General features: G+C 43.0%; 1 protein-coding gene across 3 annotated transcripts; it reads right to left on the bottom strand.

The window, feature by feature from the left end:
* Window positions 1–66: 66 nt before the first annotated feature.
* CBY1 (chibby 1, beta catenin antagonist) lies at window positions 67–3,194 on the bottom strand. 3 transcript variants are annotated; one of them, XM_005527617.3, is made up of 5 exons: window positions 3,097–3,194; window positions 2,403–2,512; window positions 1,631–1,736; window positions 1,428–1,546; window positions 67–612 (listed from the first exon to the last, which is right to left on the bottom strand). In XM_005527617.3, exons 2-5 carry the CDS (start codon window positions 2,478–2,480, stop codon window positions 532–534), a joined length of 384 nt encoding a protein of 127 aa, XP_005527674.1. In that variant the 5' UTR covers window positions 2,481–2,512; window positions 3,097–3,194; the 3' UTR covers window positions 67–531. The 3 variants fall into 3 exon arrangements, with proteins under 3 accessions (XP_005527674.1, XP_087911638.1, XP_087911637.1); XM_088055512.1 differs by having other exon boundaries at window positions 1,428–1,540; XM_088055511.1 differs by lacking the exon at window positions 3,097–3,194 and adding an exon at window positions 2,806–2,941.
* Window positions 3,195–19,665: the final 16,471 nt, after the last annotated feature.

Genomic DNA, 19,665 nt, shown 5'->3' with positions numbered 1-19,665 from the left:
CCCGGCCCCGGCAGCACAGCACGACGCGTCACAAACACCCTCAGAACCGCGTTTTAATTGCAAGGTTTTATGTAAAATATGAAAAACTCTGGAGAACGAGCAACTCCAGCATCCTGCTCGCCCAAGGCAGACGGTGAGGTTTGTACAATCACCCGCGGGCTCCCCAGGGGGAGCAGGCAGAGGTCTCCCCGCTTCTGTACGTGGGGAAGGCGAGGAGGAGCCCTCATGGAGATGGATCTTCTCCACCGCCTCTTGTCCGGCTGCCTTAGAGAAGAGGGTACCTGTGCTGGGCTGCGGTGAGGAAATGTAGCAAGGTAAAGTGCTCTGAGGAAAATCGTGTTAATTAACAGCGCTGCGGTGCCAAATCAGCCATTAGCAGTACCCACGGCACCACACAACGCTGGAGGCATCTCGGCACTCGTGGTCCCGTGAAACCAAGTACCTCCACACAGTACCAACATGGCTGGGAGGCCTAAGCCAGCCCCAGCATCCCATGCGCCAAGACCTAGAACCAGCCTGGCCACCTCTTGTTCACTTCTTCCTCCGGCTGTGCTGCTTCAGCTCCTCCAGCTCCTTCTCCATGAGGTGGGACTCAGCAGTGGTCTCAGAGAGCTGGAATGCACAGCAAACAACAGGAGTTAAAAGCTTGTGAGTATTTTCCAACTTCACAGCACACAGATTTACAGCCACAGGCCAGGTCCTGCAGGAAGGAATTTGTTTCTGTTGAGCAAGGGAGAAGCTGCTTCACTGAGATCACCTGGAAAACCCAGAGAGCAGCTAGCACTTCTGCTAAGTGTTCCAGCCACAAAAGCCATTTTCCAGCTTTAAAACATGTGAAGAGTAAGGAAAGAAAATATTTGTTTAGAGTGACATAAAAGCTAAATCCCTTATTAACTGAGAATAGATGTGTGTTTCTATTTCACTGAATGTCTCTCCAGATTTTAAGCATGAGAGCTGAGATCTCTGGGTAAGGTTGAATTTTGGTTTATTTACTGGAAATTCTGTCATCCAGAGTTTTACACATAGGATAGATGTCACATCCCTCATGACAGCAGATGGAAGCTTTAATCTTCTGTGACCAGAAATAGTGGCTGTAACTCAGTTTCATATTAGGGCAGAGGACAGAATGGCAAGAAGAATGCTATATTCTGTGCGGAAAGGGAAACAGGAGACATGGCATTGCCTGGGCTTCTCTCTCCTCAGTCACAGTGGTTGCAATAAGCTCTGATGTGGGGGGAACCTTCCCCTTTTTCCACAGAGGGGATCAGGCTTTACTCCCACAGTCACTTTGCCATTACACCTGGGTTGCACAGCAGAGTAAAGCAGAAAGTGGGGTGCAGTGAGAGCAGCCTTCTTCAGGGGACCCAGCACCCTTTGCTCAGGCATTCCCACTGCTATGGGCAGGCAGGAGCTGGGCAAAGGCTCACCATGTCCAGCAGAATGTCCACTTTCAGCCGAAGTAGGTTGTTTTCTTCCTCCAGCTGCTGGTTTCGTTTGCGCAAGCGCTGCAGCTCCCTGCGATCCCCCCCGACAAAGGTTCCTGATTCTTGGAGGAAAGAAGGAGGTCAAAATACAGATTGTCAGCCAACCATGGTTACTTCAGACCAGAGCAAGCTGAGTTGTACTCTACCTGAAACCCAGTGGCCATTTTCGAACTTCAGGCTCTGGCCAGCAAGGTTCATTGTGGGGGTGCCATATTCCAGGCCCAGCTCAACCTCACGGGTGGATCTATCCAGCTGCAGGGATAAGATCACACTCAGAGTTTCACTGAATTCCAGAGCCACCCTCTGCTTTCTAATTTCTTAGTGGCATTCAAGTGGAAGATGCTGGTCCAAATGGCCCTGGAACCCTAATTGGATGATATACTGCTGCAGTAAAGGACTGGCTCCTCTCACTGCCATCCCTGCACTTTCTCCCACCCCCACACTCATCTCCCTGCACTTGGAGACCACTGGTGAGAAGTTTTCAGTGACATAGCTCTGGACTGCAGGTGGGGTGATGATTCTTCCCTGGGCTATTCCATTTCTAGCTTCATGTATAGTCACCAGTGATCAGGAAAGGTGCTGCACTGCAGGAAGAAAGCAGCACAGTTGGAATAATAGAATATACTGAGTTGGAAAGAACCCACAAGGATCATTGAGTCCAGCTCCTGGCCCTGCACAGGACCATTCCCAAGAGCTGCACCACGTCTGGGAGTATTGTCCAAACACGTCCTGAACCGTCCAGCTTGGGGCTGTGACCACTGTCCTGGGAAGTCTGTTGAAGAGCCCAATCACCCTCTGGGTGAAGAACTTGTTCCTGCCCCAGAAGCAGCTGGGAGCTCTTGTAAGGATTATGGCACTCACAGCAGGAGCCACCCACCCCTGCCACCAAGGCAGCAAACCCCAGGTGCTGGGACTCACCAGGTGCAGGTTGGACAGCGAGGCCCATTTCCTGGGTGGGGTCCTCTTCGGGCTGAAGGAGTTCCCAAAGAGAGGCATCGCACGCTGCTCCTCAGGCTTACGGAAGGCTCCTGAAGGAGAAACAACAGGTCCGAGGCTGTGGGCCCAGAGCAGCGATGTGACAAGGTGGCCGTTCTCCCCCAGGCAGAGCGCCCCAGCTCTCACGCCAAGATGGCGATTTGGGGGGCGAGTCCTGGCCGCCTCCCCGCCACTGCCACCAGGCAGCACCGGCCCTCGGTGCACGGGCACGTCCCTCGCACCTCCACCTCCACGTGACCGAGCCAGGCTGGGGACAGGAGGTGTCACACCCGCCCCGGCCCTCCCCGCCTCCGGCCGGTACCCCCAGCACCGCGCGGCCCGGCACCTCGGGGGTACGGGCTGTATCAGCCCACGGGCACGCCGAGGAGCTGCAAGGGGAGCCCCACGGGGCGCTATTCCCCGCACGGGACGCCACCGGCAAGCTCCTTTGTCCTGTTTTCCCTCCCGGCACCTCACTGGCGAAAGCAGCGGGCTCGGCAAGAGCGGAGCCGATGAAGAATGCCCCTCACCCCCCATCCCCCCCGCGCCGCGGTGGTAGGGCCAGCCCCGCGGTGCGGGGGGGGGTGGGCCGGGCTGTTCCATCGAACTGCGCCTTAATTCCCGGGGGGGGCCGCACCTCTCCGTCGGGACGCGCCCGCTCCCGGCGCTCGCCGTCCGCCGCCGGTGGGATCCGCCGCGTGTCCCGGGAGCGGTTTGCGGCCGCCGCGTTGCCGTGGCGACGGGATCCGCGGCTCCGCTCCGCCTCCCGTGCTGGAGGGAGACGGGGGCGGAGTGCCGGGCAGCGGGCTTGCGGGTCGGGCTCCGCTCAGGGTCGGGCTACGTCGAATTGGTGCCGTGCTGACCGCGCTTTCCTTTAACAGCTGCCCTAAAATGCTCGAATCGTCTGGAAGAGTTGTTAAAAATGGCTTTGGTGGGGATTTTCCGTTTATTTTTTCAGTTAAATAGCTAAACGCCATTAGGCAGAGAGCCCTTCCTTGCTTGGGAACGTGGGAGACGTGGAGGAGGTCAGGCATCCTGGACTGCACGGGTTCAGGGGTTGATGGGTGAGGAGCTGTAGAGAGAAGAATCGTACGGAATCACTTAGGTTGGAAGAGATCTCTGAGACCTTCAAGTCCTGTCTTTGTCCCGACCATGTGAACGTGGCCGTGACACTAAGTGCCACGTCCAGTCTTGTCTCTAACACCTCCAGGGACGGTGACTCCACAGCAGCAGCTCCTCACACACCTTCCTTTGAAGCAGTCCCAGCATCACGATTTCCTGTGCACATTGCGAAGTCCTCCCTTTCAGCACATGATGGAATAAATTTAGATTCATTGTGTTACTTGCCGGCTTGTATTCCATGGGAGGTAGCAGTGGCAGTTGGTTTGAATATTTTGAATGAATGGTACGGGTATGTAACACATATTGCCAGCACTTTTTATGTTACAGAGGCAAAATGCCACTCCTAAGCTATAAAATAATTCTCCAATATGTTATAATAGTGATCTGAAGTTACTTGCTTCATTGTTAAAAAAGCTTATGTTAAGGACTTCCTGGGGCTTTTCTGAAAATTTTTGGATTAATGAGATACTAAGATGCTGACTTTAGTTAAAAGGGAACAATAAAGAAAAAGAAAAAAGAAAAAAAAGCAGGGGGCTGGCAGACAAAAGGAGAAGAAGAGAATCACCAACATTTTGATTTGGTTTGTAGATGTATTAGTACTCCAGGGAAGAATAAAAAAAAAAAAAAATCTAACAGTCTTTCATTCCCAGAGTGCTTAATTGGCACCCTGCCTTAAGTGAACCAGAAAATTGCTCACTTGGAATAAGAATTGGAAAAATAACACAGTTAAACCCAGTGACTTGAGACAAGAAAAACCTCTGGTGCTGCTGTATCTTTTGGTAGTCCAGTTAACCAACATCTGGTTCTTACAGGACACATGCTATAAAAACAGTTGCCTTTTGACTCAGTGTACCAGAGTGTGTGCACTGGAAAGCAGTGATTTTTGCAATAAGAGAAGAGATTGTAATGGGATGTGCGTGGGGGGGAAAGTCAACACCCTTAATTAAAAGTAGAATAAAAACTCACTGTTCAGAGCAACATCTTTGTGAAATAGTTGTGGCTTCTATCACCATTTAATACCCACACGTGTGTGCGTACATTGGGTAAGAAAGATGAAAGGAAGGTCCAGATAAATGAGGGCAAGGGCTTCGGAAGAAAAGCTGAGAGCATGTAGAATTACAATTTTGAAATGAGAAAATAAAGTCAGCACACCTGGGTGCTTATAAGAGCCAAAGACCATACAGGGTAGTGAGGGACTGAGCTCAGTTTGGTTGGGGTGTTTTTTTCAGTAATGTTCACCTTCCTAGAAGAAACCTGTATGTTTCAGTACAGTTATTACTTGAGTTCTCCTTGGCTGAGCAGGATGAGTATTGTAGAAATACACTGTAATTATTGTAAAACCCAACTGTCTCATGCATCTGGGGTCTCAGAATGATTCTCTTACTGCCTCTTTCTGTGGAGCAGAGACTTGGAAAAAGCCAGGCAGCCCATCCCCACCACCTTGGCATGTGAGATGAATGCTTCCTTCTGTGCTCAGTTGCTGTGCACACAGTGGATAATACCTGTGTGAATGGTCTCATAGTTGGAAGGGTTTGTCAACAAGAGTTCAGAAAGCTTCCCCTGGAGATTAAAAAAAGGAGGCGGAGTGTCTTGATTTCTGCTGTGATTTGCTTCAGAAATCTTTCTTCTTCTTCATGGTTTGACAAAATTTAATTTCTCGCCAGACTCCATTTCCTTGAAAAATGCTGTGGGATTTCCTCACTGCACCAGTCTCCTAAGGTATTTTGGCAGCAGCTTTTCATCATTGTTTCTCCACCTACATCAGGTAGATACCAAGACAAGAATGGACTGTTGCTGTTTCTAGCATTGTCTCTCAGTATATAGCAAATACATACATATATATATATTTATATATGGTTTGACACATGATTTTCAACTATGTTAAAAGCATTATGGTGTAGTAGTATGCATCCTTCTGTTCCTGTCACTCTGTGGGGAAAAGAACACTTAGCACACACTCTTTCTCCCAGGACAGTAACTACAGAGATCACTTAGGAACTGCAAAAGCCCATTCTTCACCCCAATGGTGAAGAACCTTTATGTTACAGTCCTTGTGTAGGGAAGCTGCCTATTTTCCCAGGAAGACATTTTTGAGAATACTGGTGGAAGGCTGAGAGATTGACAGGATGAAGATAGGGCTGTAGCACACGGAAGTGTGGAAATTTTGGAATACACCCAAGCTGTTCTTGGTAGCCTAATTTGGAGCATCTTCTTCAGCTTTTTTGGCTCAAAAAAAGAGAATCTATAGCTTAGATGTTCTCAGAGCTGCTTTTAACTCCATAGTGTTTCTCTTGCTTTTTTCATATACACTACAGGATTATTATTGTTCTCTGTTATATCAATAATTACAGGGAAACCCCATTGACTGGTGAATTCAGTAGACTTACTCTAGGCTCACTCAGACGTCAAAGAGAGTATTTATTTTAGTTATTGTAGTGAAAGTTGCTACATTGCCTGGTTGTTACCTACCTATAGGTAAGGCTGTATAAAACCTAGTGGCTTTATAATGCCACCTATAATGTTATAATGTAACACCTGGTGGGCTAAATGAGACTGAGTTTAAAACCTATAAACTAAAACTTTTTTAGCATTTTGAAATTAATTCCTTGCCCAATTAAATTTTTCAGCAGTAAGGCAATTCTTAATGCCTCAGTGCTGTGCAGTTAATGATGTCCGTTCTTTTAGAATCCTACATATTAAATACTTCACCTATATTTTGCTGACAAAGCCGGCACTTCTTTTTCTCTCTCTGTTTCTTTGTTTCATTACAGCTAACTCAAGAGATAAAAGAACAGCCGTTTCACTGCTTTGTAAAGAAATGTGCTTTCCTCCAGACTGACTGTCACAGATTCCACCACCAGGAGGCCCTCATTCCAGGGCTTATGGCTAGGCAAAGAAAACACAAGGAGAGTGAAAAGAAGTGGAGAAACTCACCCGCACAAGAGTGTTCTGAAATTAATACTTTTCCTATAAATTGAGATTTTCAGAGTACTGTGCAGGCATCTTTAATTATTGCAAGTACCCTAATGTCCAACTATCATGGATACACATGACTTTTGGAGATAATGGAGTGTCTGTCACAGGTGGTACCCTTCATTGAATAGCCGAGTGATAGCCAGAAAAGTTCATGCCTCTGTCTTCTGGATGGATCTTAGTAACCTAAATAAATAATAAAATGCAGTAAAGCACAGGTTATATTTCTCATCCCTCATATGTGCCCTCTGTCACCCAACAAACATGCCTTCACTTACTTTGCCTCTGCCTTCTCCCTTTTAGTTACTTATCCACAGGCTCTTCAGTCTCTTTCACTTTTCACAGCTGGCTTTTATAGTGTCCTAAAAGTTCTAAATATCTGCACTAACACTCTTTCTGATTGTTCTATTTTGCTAACCAGACCTTTAAGGAAAGGAGGAAGGAGAAATGTTTTTATCCTTATTTTTTAGCAAATCATGTACTTCTTCCCTACTGGCTTTTCAAAGCTGCAGTCATTACTTTGGCTGAAATGTAGACTTTGTTATTCAAAAGAACACTGTGTACATGATCTCTTGACTAAAAAGTATATAAAGTTGTCATTCTTTTTTCCTTAAACCCTATTTATTTTTCTTTTCACTGCTGAGTCAAGCCTTGTATATCTGCTTCTGTGCTTATTTCCCACTGTCATGTTTCAGTGCTGATGAGTCCAAGACACAGCTTTGCAATGCAGTTTCAGAATGGATGATAGGTGAGAACAGTTTTGCTTCTGTCAGGAAAAGCAGCTTCTGCAAGCTGTAAGTTACCCTCAGCTGCAAACTGAGTTACCCTTTGTCTTTCAAACTCAGTTCTTACCCTCCTTCCCTGAATTCACACATACATACAACATGTTTACATTTGTGTACTTTGGCCTCTCTAATATGTACTAATGTGGAAAACACGTATCTTCTGCTCCAAGAAGCAGAAAAAGTGTAAATGGAGCCATGCATGAAATAGGCAAAGTTCCCAGGCCTCTGAGGAGGTTTTCCAATCATTGCTCACTATTCTGGCCACACTGTTCACTTGAAAGAGTTTACACAAATACGCAGGCAGTTGAGCCACTCACATGTTCTGGAGAGAATCCATTGCTTCCTGGCAGAGTTTGCCACAAGGCTGTCCTTGGTGACTGGGAGACCAAAGGTTCAGAGAACATGTGCAGCCCACATAGCAGTGAAAGCTTGAGTTAAGCTTTATTTCACTCTGTTCCTATTACTTGGCTATTCTTTGCTTGCTTCCACATCTGTATTTCATCCTTTTCCTTGTCTCTTACTTTCAAAGTCATCTGTTTCCATGGCTCACTTAAGATGTCCTTTCCAGGAAATGATGAAACTTAAGCCTGTAGTCTGCATGTTCCTGATGAGGAGATTTGGGTAAAAGGAATACCAGGGGAAAGGTCTCAGGCATCTCTCTGTATGGGTTGGTTCTGTTATAACCCTTCACCACAGGCAGCTGCTGGAGACAAGAAGTTTGACCTTTCAACTGTGCTTCTGTGTTGTTTATAAGGGAGAGCAAACAGGGCCTGCATTCTAAATTTCCTTCTAAGGTGATTTCATCTGAGGCCTCAGAAGAGCATCACCTGTGCTTTGCTTGTATAAACAAACACACTTGTGTATCATGAGCTTCTGTGAAGCTCAGTGTGTATAGCAATGTGATGAAGGTGGGAGAGAAGTGCTAAGTATTCTTTCCTCTTCCATGTTCTTTCACCATTCCTTCTATACCTTCATTTAGGCACACTATCATCTCCAAGAAGCTACACTAACTGGGACTATTCCCAGTTGGAACCAGAAAGATTCAAGATGAACAAACTGCTGTCACCAAAGGGAGAGTCATAAGAACACTGAGGTAAGCATTCTCCCTAGACCCCCTCCTTAGACTACCTGATAATCAAAATAAGAATTTTTTATCCAACCTGGGTGGTCTTTTTTCCCCCAGGATGCCTTGATCTATAGTTTTACTCTACACTAATTCTCTGTGTTAGAAAGGTATGCCTGTGGATGACCTCTTATCAAATGCAAAAATTGGAATTAACATGGTCTTTAGATGATGTGGAGTCTGAAACAACATGACAATGGACAGTGTGGCCCAGAAAAAGGCCCAGAAAGTCCTTTTGGGTATCTGCTGCCAGCTCATATGCAAATGATGTTGCTTTTCAGGCTTTTGAGGAATGCAGATGACAGCTCACAAATGGTCTGCACTACTCCAGGATGTCAATTTAGAACCCACTCCTATGAGGCCTGTGAAAGCCAAGTACAGTAGTATTTACAGCAATAAATGGGACATCTGGTTGGTTTTGGTTTCCTGTCCTAATTCTGTGGTGTTCTCTGGGGTAGAAAGGGATGCAAATATGAGACATATCATGACCAGGCAGAAGATGATCTTGGTTGGTCAACAACTGTCATACAAATAGCTGCACAGTGTTAAGTGTGTTCAGCAGCACTAAAGTTCATTGGTTCACACGGGAAAGCAAACCGTGAAAGTATAAATTTTGAATTTGCATTAAATGCCCAAGCAAAATGAGCCATAATGGCGGGTGCTCTCTCTCTGCATAAACTGAAAATAAAACATAAACTAAGTCTTGGATTCTAAACTTAGGAACAGTGTTTTTCATTCTGCTTTCCTTCCTCAGATTCCTTCAAGATGACAAGCAGTTCAGAGAAGACTGGTAAGACTGGTAGGAATGCAGGATAAAAATATATTCACAAATATGTGCGGCCAGCAAGTGGATGTGTCACAGAATCTCAGGCTTTCATTAAAAGTATTCATTGCTCTTAAGGAAACTTTTCTTGTCTGACCATCCAGAAGCCACTCTGTCAGTCACACTGGGATTGAAGCCCTTTCTCAGCACGCAGCTCCAGTGACCCAGCGGGTGCCTCGCTTGACTCTCTCCACCCACCACACTCCCAGAGTAAGACCAGGTTTCCTTACTGGCTGGAGCTGGGATTTCCCTTAGCAGAGTCTCAGACATCTGGATCCTTAAAATGATTTAACCATGGTGCAACAAAAAAATAGCAGCTCAAGCTGCCTGCCTCCGAGAAGGGACCCCAGAGAAAGCCCTGGGTTTTTACACCCTCCCAGTCTGCGTGTGACAAAGTCCTGGCTCTTCCTGCTGAGTCCTCGGCTCCTGCTGTGTCTCAGTGTCCGGTCACCTGGCTGTGCCACAGGTCCTGTGCCCTCTGTTGTGCAAAGGGTCAGTGCCAGTTCTTGGCCTCTTGCCTGGGGCTCTCACAGCCCAGAGCCCAACCTGCATCTGACACTGCAGCTGCACTCCGAGCTACCTGCGCTGAATGTGTTCCTCAGCACTCTTCATCTTGTTACTAAAACTGAAAAGTTTGTCAGTTTGGGTTTGTTGGATTTTGGTTTGTTTTTTTTTTTTAATCAATTTGTCAGATGACATGAAACTGAAGTTGGTCCATAACCATTCAGAAAGACTTCCTTGAAGTCCTCGGCAGATGTTCTATCACCCTAATTTCAAACACATGCCCACAAGCACCTTTTGCACTTCCTCTGCTGTTCAGGGATTCTTATTTATTGCAGGTCATCGTTCCCCAGGCAACACTCACTGCCTCTACAGTACTCACCAGCCAAGATCCAAGATACAACAGACATTTCCTTTAGAAAAGAAGTAAGGGAAGAATGTGGTACAGGGAAAATTATACTTAACTTTGACTTACGCACCAAGTGCTTAAATATGGTAAAGAATCTCATCTTTTTAATGGGAGGGAAGGCATGTTTAGAAACAGTTCCCAGCTCACACATCTATGTAATTTGATTCTTCTTGGAAATAAAAGCAAATGAAAATCTGAGTGACTGAAGATTTAGATCTTGTCACTCTGAAAGAAAGGGAAATTGTTTTCATGGGTCAGCAGACAGACTGTTCTCACAATTCATTCATTCATTTACAGTTGAAGTAATGTGCTACTTCAGTTCCAAGATTAAACGACTGGTAGTGATAACTTGATGCCAGGGATCATGTCATGATGTCAAGCCTGGTGTAGAACACCAGAAATTACAAGATTACAAGAAAGCTTGTAAAGAAACTGGGACAGGTAAGCCATTGTGCAGTGGGCTGCAAAAAAGGATAATCTGCCAGTAAAAAAAATGGGGATTGCAGTATCCAAAACAAATGTCCTAATTTGATATTTGGTGACCTAGGCAAGTGGTGACCCTTTCCAAAACGCTCCATAATAAGCATTTATTTTGCAGTCAATGGGAACTGCAGGTGCCCACCACTAAAATTTTACTGTTTAATTATGAGCCCCTGATTTAATTCCTGGTTTGATATCTTGAGACCTGAATAATCTGGATGATGGAGTATAATGCATGACCACTGCAACTGGGTAGAGAGTAGCAAATTACTTTGAAATGTCTAACAGAAAACCACTGGAATTTCGGACATGTTTTTTGTTAGTGTCTTAGGAAAAAGGAAAAATGCTTATTTGTCACCCAAAAAAGGGAAAAGCTCTAAGAACAGGGAGCAAAGAGAGTAAGGGTGGAGGAAAAAAATCAAGGGAAGGATATTTGGGCAAAACAGCATGGATGAAAGTATGAACAGTGGGAGGAATGGTAGTGGTAAATGCACACAGGCTGCATTGAATCAGAGGCTGGGAACACTGAACCGGATACAGAAGCCTGTGATGATATTAAAACCTGGTGTTGATAGAATCAATCATTTATTTCACTAAAAATGCTTTGGAACTAAACTAAATTATAGTGCTCTTAAATTGAAGTTAAGAACAATGCCTATATTGTTATACACTTTGTGAATTTTCTTGTATTGTACATTGAAGCAGGGAAGGGAGGTGGGGTGAGAAGGAAGAGGTGTTAAAATCCAGAGCCTTTGAAAACAAGCTGGGAGGAGAGCAAGCTATTCTCCTTAAAATCTGAAATTAGGTGTAGTAAACATTTTATTTAATATTTACTCATACTGCCAATGACTTCTCTCAGCATAACACAAAATTAACTCAGTTTTCAAATTGCTGATTTCTACATACTTTTGTAATGAAAGTTTGTGCTGCCACATTTCTGTCAACAAGTGAAAGCAAAATCTTTGGCTTCTTTTGACCAAGCTGAATTGAGTTTGGTTTATTTTTTCTTTTAATAGTCATTGTTAGAGCAATGCTGATGGAATCCAGGTCACTTGTTAATTTTAGGAATCACTCTTTGCTTATGTTTAAGTATCATCCAGTGATATTGCCATGCTGCCAGCCACACTCCTCCTGCCACAGGCAGGGCATTGCCATTACAGCGTGTTAGAAAAAGCCCTTTAACTGGTGCTGCTTTATCACCATGGAGCGGCAAGGGGGAAACATATTTCACTAAGGAATTATGCAGGGAGTGGAATTTGGGAGAAATTAGTTTGCTTACAAAACTGTCTTATAAAAACACAGTGATTTTCTAGTGTCATTTTCTATCCAGGCTGGCAGACTGAAACATACAACTGTCTTGTGATTTGTTAATTTTGTGAAAGCAGTTTATGGAGTCAATAAATCTTGAAGGAAGAAACATTCCAAACTTGTTTCTGTTGGAGACAGCTGACTTGGCTGTGAGCTTTGTGGAATAATTCCATCAGTTGCTTTTTTCTAGATAAGGACATTCCCTGGTGTCATAGCTATTTTGCAAGATTACAAATGCCTTCTATGACCCTGAAATTTCTCCTCCAATTTCAAAAGGAGAGGATGCTTTTTATTCCTTTTCCCATGACTACAGCATGGAGCTGTTAGCACTAGTGCTGATGTATTTTGCCCTAGAGATGGCTGTGTTTTCTTGGGGATGGGCCAGACTTTTTAAAGGGAATACATGAGAATTAAGGCATTAAACCTAACAATATAGTAAATTACTGATATTTTTTCTGCCCTTCATTTCTCTTGAAGGAACTGAGATGTGGAAAATCTTCTAGCAAGTACCATCCTCATCAAACACGCAAATCTTCTAATTCCAAACCAGTAAAAAATAAGCCAGTGATTTTTCCAGGTACATAATGGGGAAGAAAAGGTTAAACACTATTTGTTCTACTAAGAATTTTCAGTCTTGTTGTTGTGAAGGCCTTTACTATGCTATAATACACGTTCCCCATACGGGAATCAGGAGCGTTACACACAGATGTGTATGTGTTTGTCAATCCCAGACAGCTGGAACACATCAAAGCTGCCTGTGCATGTGTGTGTGTGTTCATTTGTGTGCCTAAGTAGTGCAAAAAGCTTCCTTAAGTTTGGATTCACTGACATGTGCTAAGCACAGGGAATCTGGACTGCTAATATGTAGTATTTCAGACCTCCACACCCAAGATGCAAAGCTTGAAAAGGATAAGAAGGAAAGCATTTGGAAGCAGTCTCAATGTGTGTTTGAAACTCGAGGACTAAAAATAGCACCTCACCCTAGAGAGATGATGCAGTATTTGGAGAAGGATAGGGCATGATGTCATAGATTGACTTATTTTTTCTCTCTCCTGCTGACAAAGCTGATTTGTTGGCACCGATATACACCCTGTATTACAAAAAAAAAAAAAAAAGTTCTTTAGGGCAATTGCTCATGTAAAGGCAGTGTGGAAGTGGGCTTGCTTTGCACATTTCAGTGTTGCTTTTTTGTCAGTTTTTCTCACAGATTCTGCCCCTAAGCCAATGAAGTCCCTACCCATCACCACTTAAACCTTTTTGTCTTCCTGAGAAGAATGGGTGAGAGGACATCATTCCTTTCTTTTGAAGCGGGTCCTCTCTCCTTTCAAATGTACTTCAATTCCTCCTGAAGTGATACCCAGGAATGTCCTTCATCCAGACAATTCAGAATCCTGAGCTGATCTGCAGATGCTTTTACTTTAGAAAATGTTCTTCAAGACCACTCAGTCATTTCCAACAACTGCCCAGGATGAAAAATTGTTGTTGTTCTCTTCAGCTTCTTATCTCCAGTTTGCTTTTGCTACATCAGCAGCATGCGATAGCTGAGGCTGGGGAGCTGTGCCTGGTCAGTTAGGAACATGTGGCTGTAGTTCAATACTGAATACAATTTTGAAATCAAGTATTTGAGTGTTTTATGATTTCCTTCTTGTTTGATACTCATTGTTCTAAGAAGAGAGGTCGTGTGTGAACTCTGGTCTCAGAAACTCTGACCTATTCCTCTGTCTTGGATTGCCTGAGTGTTTAAACAGGAAGTGCTGCCTTAATCATAAGTGGAAGAACAGCAGAGGACAGACAAAATAGGAAGAAAGACTGCAGTAGAAAGTACTGGGTATATTGAACCCCAGTAGGAGTTGTTATTGAGTAGGAGTTGTGCACCTGCACAGAGTTTCAGAAACACAGATATGTCAGTTATAACCACCAATTCAGCAAAAAAACATGAGAAGGAGAGATTACCAGCTTTTTTCTTCAGATATGGGCAGAGAAGTGGTTCATAAAGAACTCACTTCCAGTAAGGCTGGTAAAGAAACCATGTTAATCCAAGGAAAGGAGAACAATGGATTAAAAAAGAATAATCAGGCTAATAAATTTCTGAAGTTTAAAGGTTTGAGATTGAAGAAAATTATTAGCCAGACCATTACTGAAAATTAAGGCTCTATTGTAGCAAAATCAAGGAAACATTATTTTAAAGTCAATTACAATTTCTGAGACCTTTAAATATTACTCTAATGTAAAAATAACTGTATGATGATGCACTCAATACCTATCCAAGTTTTGAGGTTTGAAAAACAAACTGCTTCTGATCTCTTGTGGCCAATAGCCTGGCAAACATATGGAATACAAATGGAGCAAGAGTGGTTTACATAAAAACTCAATTGGAAGCAGCAGGCAAAGCCAAGAGTAGAAAACTGGCCAAAGGAAGAGCATATTGCAACATGGTTGGTTTAAAAGGAAAGCTGATACCAACTGAGAGGCTAAGCTAGAAAACTTGAGCTTTTCCAAACTGATAAGGAATGTGGAAAGACTATTAAATTTCTTAGTTTTTCAAGCAGAGGCTCTTCAAAATTTGGTGTGTTTTTAAAAATGAACAAATGTCTCAAATACCAGTGCTGAATTTCTTCCAAATGTGATTTTAAAATGTAATACATTTATTATATATTTTTTCCTGTAATACATCATATTTGATGTGACCAGTGAAATCTGCCATGACATAGAAATTTAAGATTTTCTATCAGCTGCACTTTAAATACATTCTTCTTTCTGAATCCTGCTAATGAAAATGTTGTCCTGAGTACAAAACAGAGCACTGTACTCAAAGTCATTATTCACCCTACTTGACAACAGAAGCATTCAGCTTCTTTGAGCTGGAATGCATTAAAGGAGAGAAAAAGACATTCAGTGAATTACGGTTTTTTCAGCTGTAACACTGAAAACTCTGCTGTCCTATGTTTGGTGCATAAAGCTGCTTTGCTTCATGTCTTTTTCAGACTGATTTTCAGTGCTAGTGTGTGAATAAGTTAAAGAAGCATTGACTCTTTTGGCCATAACAGTTAAGACAGTATTTGCAGTACTTCCAACTTTGTTTGATTAGGAGTCAGAATCTCTTTATGAAGAATACACAGAGTCTTATGTTCTGAGGCATTGAAACATCTTCTTGTTTTAACTCCTTTCTCATGAGTTATTGCAGTTAAATCAAGTTTTCTGACTCAGCTTCCTGCAACAAATCCTTGTTGCTTCTCTCTCATTTTTATTGTGCACCAATGTGTTCAGCTGCTGCCATGCAAATTCTACCCCCCGTATTTGCATTCAGTCCCAGAGAAGTCCCTCTGGCTACAGGAACAATGACAGTCCACCAAATGGCAAAAGTGATCCAACACTGTGCAGAGGCAGTCTTTCCCTGCCTCCCTCCCTCATCTCCCAGCTGCCTGATTCCATCTTTCCTTTTTTACTCTTCAGATAAGCACCAGAGGGAATACAAATAGAAGAAAAGTAAATCATAATGCCTTACTGGGTTAAAGCTAAGCTCAGGCTCACTCTGAGAGCTGGAACATGGGGCATTAGTTAGGGCAGTGTAGGAGCCTGGCCATGCTCTGTACTCTGATCACGGCCCTGGTGCCAGGGACTCACCATGTGATGTACTTCATTCCTTGGGGAATGGCTTCCCATTTAATCTGTGAGCAGAGGATTGTTTAGTCAATTCTTCTGGTTTACTTAGTGAAATGAAGATATTCACCCATGGACTTTAACCATGGCTGTGACTGAGCTTTGATTCAAATGCAAGCTTATCAGAGGCATTGTCACCAAATCTGAAGACTGGTAACAGTTTTATATCAAGTAAATTTTATTATTGCTTTCTTCATCCTATTTTGATCTGATCTTGGAGGTAATTCAAATGAACAAAGATATATGCAATCGCAATTACAACTCCCACTTAGCTACATATGTGGGCAGTCTTATTTCATAATTAGTCTGTTACTTCTGTTTATCATAAAGTTAATATTAAGCTGAAGTAGAACAAGGTGCACTTATTCCAGCACAAAAATCTATGCATGTGGAGTTAGTCAAGAGCAGTTATTTTGGAATTTGCAACAGCTGCTTAGAAAGCTCTCAGAGTTTAAAAAAAGACGTGCACTTCCCAAAGTATACATTTCATGATTCAGAGTAATATATTTTACCAACTGCATTTCTGGTTTTTTCAATAGCGATTAAAATAGAAATTCTTTTTTCTTTTTTTTTTTTGGGTAGAAACTGATAAACTGTAAAAGGTTGCAGCACCAGTTGCTTAAGCCAAAAGAAATGTTAAAAATTAAAAAGCTGCTTTAAAAATATATATTTTTTAAAGTATCTATTAGCATAGGTTAGAAATGTGCTCAGAGGGTAGTAGTTAGGGTTAGGTTTGGGGCTGGGTTTAGGGTTGAGAGAGTCAAAGAGCCTACAGCTCCAGGAACACTGGGGCTGGAAAAGGCATGGCAAGGTGATCCTGGCAGGGCCCCAACATTGCTGCAGCTACACCCAGCAGCACCACACTACATCTGATTTTACGCTATGTAGTGCCTATTATGGACTTTTTTTTTCTTTGTTAACCCTAAATCCAGTCCAGGTCAGCTTTTCTTTGATTGATCACTGGTGAGTTGTTCACAGCCATGAGGCCAGTCATTCCAGGCCCGTGCCTTGCCTGTTACTTTTATATCCCTGTATTCCTTAGCAAATCTTGTGCCCCCACTTCTCAAGGCTTCTGCTATTGTTCCAGGCCTGCATTTCTCTGCACTGCATCGTTGTGCTAGTCATAAGTCTCTTTTTCTACAGAGAATAACTGTTTGTTACTTTTATTTCTATAAAATGATTGTTGTACCACACACAGATAAACAGAAGTAAAACAAATTAGCCATAGATGTGGTTAATTAAGGAAACTGCTGTCACAGCTAACCGAGGAAAAGATACAGAAGGGTCAAGAGAAGTTCAGACGAAGCAAACCTGACAAATCTCAGTCCTGAGTCCTTTTACATTCAGTACAAAGCTTATGGCAAATTGCTGAGAGAGGCCGTATTCCAAGGCTACATGTTTCAGCCCCAGAGGTCATGAGCGGGTAAGAGCAAGCTGCACACACTATCACATCATGTTAGGGCATTTTTTTTTTTAGAACTGGTTACGCTGGCATTTTTCTTCTCTTTTGGGGTAGAAAGAAGCACGCAAGGATTAGAGTCTCAGTTACTTTTAAAAGTAACTTTTAAAAGTAGAAGTTAGCTCAAATATTGCATATTTTTTAATAGATAAAATTGCACGGCATAGCGAAGGGTAGACAAGGGTAATGCCAAGGATAGGCAAGCACTGAAATTGTCTAGTTCTTTCTCAAAAGATAAAAGAAAATCCACAGCCTCTCCCAGCCAAATGAACATCTGACTGTTTTGAGATAGAAAATCTCTTGATGTCCCTTTCAGTCTTATTTTTCTCTATTACTAGGTTGTTTTTTTCCTCATCTTAAATAAAAAAATTCCTTGTGCATTTTCAACATGGGCAGTTTTTCTTATCTCCTTTGTCTTTTTGATAGATCACGTGATATATTGATGTGCGTCTCCATAAATCCTCTAACTCGGTTTAGGTTTTGCAAAGTTTGAAAGTGGCCTTGTTTTTTCCAGTTTGTTGTTTTTTTTTAAATTTTATCATGTCATTCTTAATCATAAAGAATTTCTAATTTCACAATCACCTATAAAAATAGTGAATCTTGTGGTGCTTGGACTGCTGTCACTTACTGTGTTTGTATAGTTGACATACAGAAAACTTTTCTCATTTAGAAAAATACCCATTCCTGAATTCTGTAGTTGGTATTTTGATATTACTATTATCTTCTTTTCCAGTCACTTACAATCTGTTGTGTTGACTTGACCTGACATGTCTTTAACATCAATGCGCACAGGCCTCTAATTCATCACTTCCTCCAGAGCTGCAATGCTGAACCGTGGTCTGGACAGGACATCTTGATAGACAGAAGGGAGATCACTAATCCTATAACATATCCTTAGTGATTAACTCAAAATAAATTAGAAGTAGCAAAATCTGTGTCTTTTTAATGCAGGATCACTCCTAATACTGTAATATTGAGTACTTTTGCGGAGGCTTAGCCTAAGGATCTCAAGACTGTGACAGAAACATAACTCAGTCTCCCAGTACCATCTCTATTCCTTCCAGTAATTCCATTTTAACAACAGAGATCTCCTGTTACTTCAGTCTGAATTACAAAGCTTGTCTGATCTGATATTTTGCCAGTCCTACCCTGAGACCCATTGTATGCACAGAGCTTTTGCAGTTCATCTTAGCTCTGACCAGAGATGAAAAACAACACCAACAACAGAACCCCTCATGATTTCCCTATTGCAACCATGGATGAAGTTTGTGAGGACGAAAAAAATCAGTTGATTTTTTTTTTTTAGTTAATATTTTATGGTAATAGTTTGACTTAGTTCTTGTACAAACAGGTACAAGATCTCAAGTGAGAGGAAATGCGTATCACAGTCTCATTCCAGTACATTCTTAGGGATGGAGATGCATTGGTTAGCAGCAGAACCTCTAAAATGGAAGGAGAAGACTGAGGGATGCCTCTACTCACTTTGGCCAGTGTCTAATGGGAGGGGCTCTGTGAGGTTCTTGTACAACACCAGCTGGAAGCTGAATGAGCAATTAATGATCACACAACGTTTTGAAGCTGTAGAATGTAATTTATTGCCCAAAGTAGCTTTTCGGAGTGGGAAATGGTCTTAAGATTCTGTGTATTCATTGACCTTTCTGAGAACCATTTTACAATCTAAAAGGATCATGAAGGGATACACAGAGTGAGGTATTATCTGCTGCAGAGCTGCTTAGCAGCAGCAGAAGGGTCACCCTCTGCATGTGCATTCTGTTCTGGAATAAAAGCGTACTTTGTGAAGGAACTCTCCTTTAAAGGGCTGTCTGCCTAAGTGCTCTACTGGAATAGCTCTTGCGGAATAATGCGGTTTTCAAAAGCTGTGCCAGCCACTTCCTCTGTATAAACAAAGCCTTGGGCTCCCAGGATTGGACTTTTGGTACTTAAAGAAATTGCTTGATATTTCGAATGCGGACCCTGCGAGCACTCCTGTGGTGTGCTGATGATGGCACAGGGCCGTGGGTTGTGCTGCTTCGTTTCCTGACTTGGCTAAGAAATGTCTTGGAAAAGGTGCCCTTAACCTCCCACAGGCAGAGGATGGGGAAGTTTTTACAAGCCCCTTGAAACAGGCTGAGATGCCGCTCCAATCCCTTCTGCCATTCCAAGCTCACATAAGGGGCAACCAGGAACAACTCCTGCTCGCAGGAGATGTGATGTCTCCTTGACATGTAGTCCTGTACCAACTGTGCTACCAGAGGCGAGCTAAAAAGGGCAATTGCTTTCCAAATACTGTCTCCAAGAAGAGTGCAGATGTCTCGTAGAAGTGTTCCTATCCTAAAAAGCACCTTTTCCATCCTTTTAAAATGGCAGATTAAGTCATGTGTATGACTCAGCCTCATTTTCTTGTCCTGTGACTCCAGGCAAGTCACTTCTCTTCCAGCTCTCTGACAGGTTTTGGCCATCCAATCCAAAAACGCCGTGTGTGCCTTGTTGAGGAAGATGCGTGAGTGGCACCCTGGAAAAACAAAAGGCAGAGCTGAGTTGAACTAAAAGCCTTCCAAACCAA

This window comes from Pseudopodoces humilis, chromosome 5 (genome assembly GCF_049639895.1).
Source record: "Pseudopodoces humilis isolate 2021_Gansu_Grassland_sample_001 chromosome 5, ASM4963989v1, whole genome shotgun sequence".
Classification (NCBI taxonomy): domain Eukaryota; kingdom Metazoa; phylum Chordata; class Aves; order Passeriformes; family Paridae; genus Pseudopodoces; species Pseudopodoces humilis.
The sequence above is the reverse complement of the archived record's forward strand: the minus strand, read 5'-3'. Positions and strand labels throughout refer to the sequence as shown.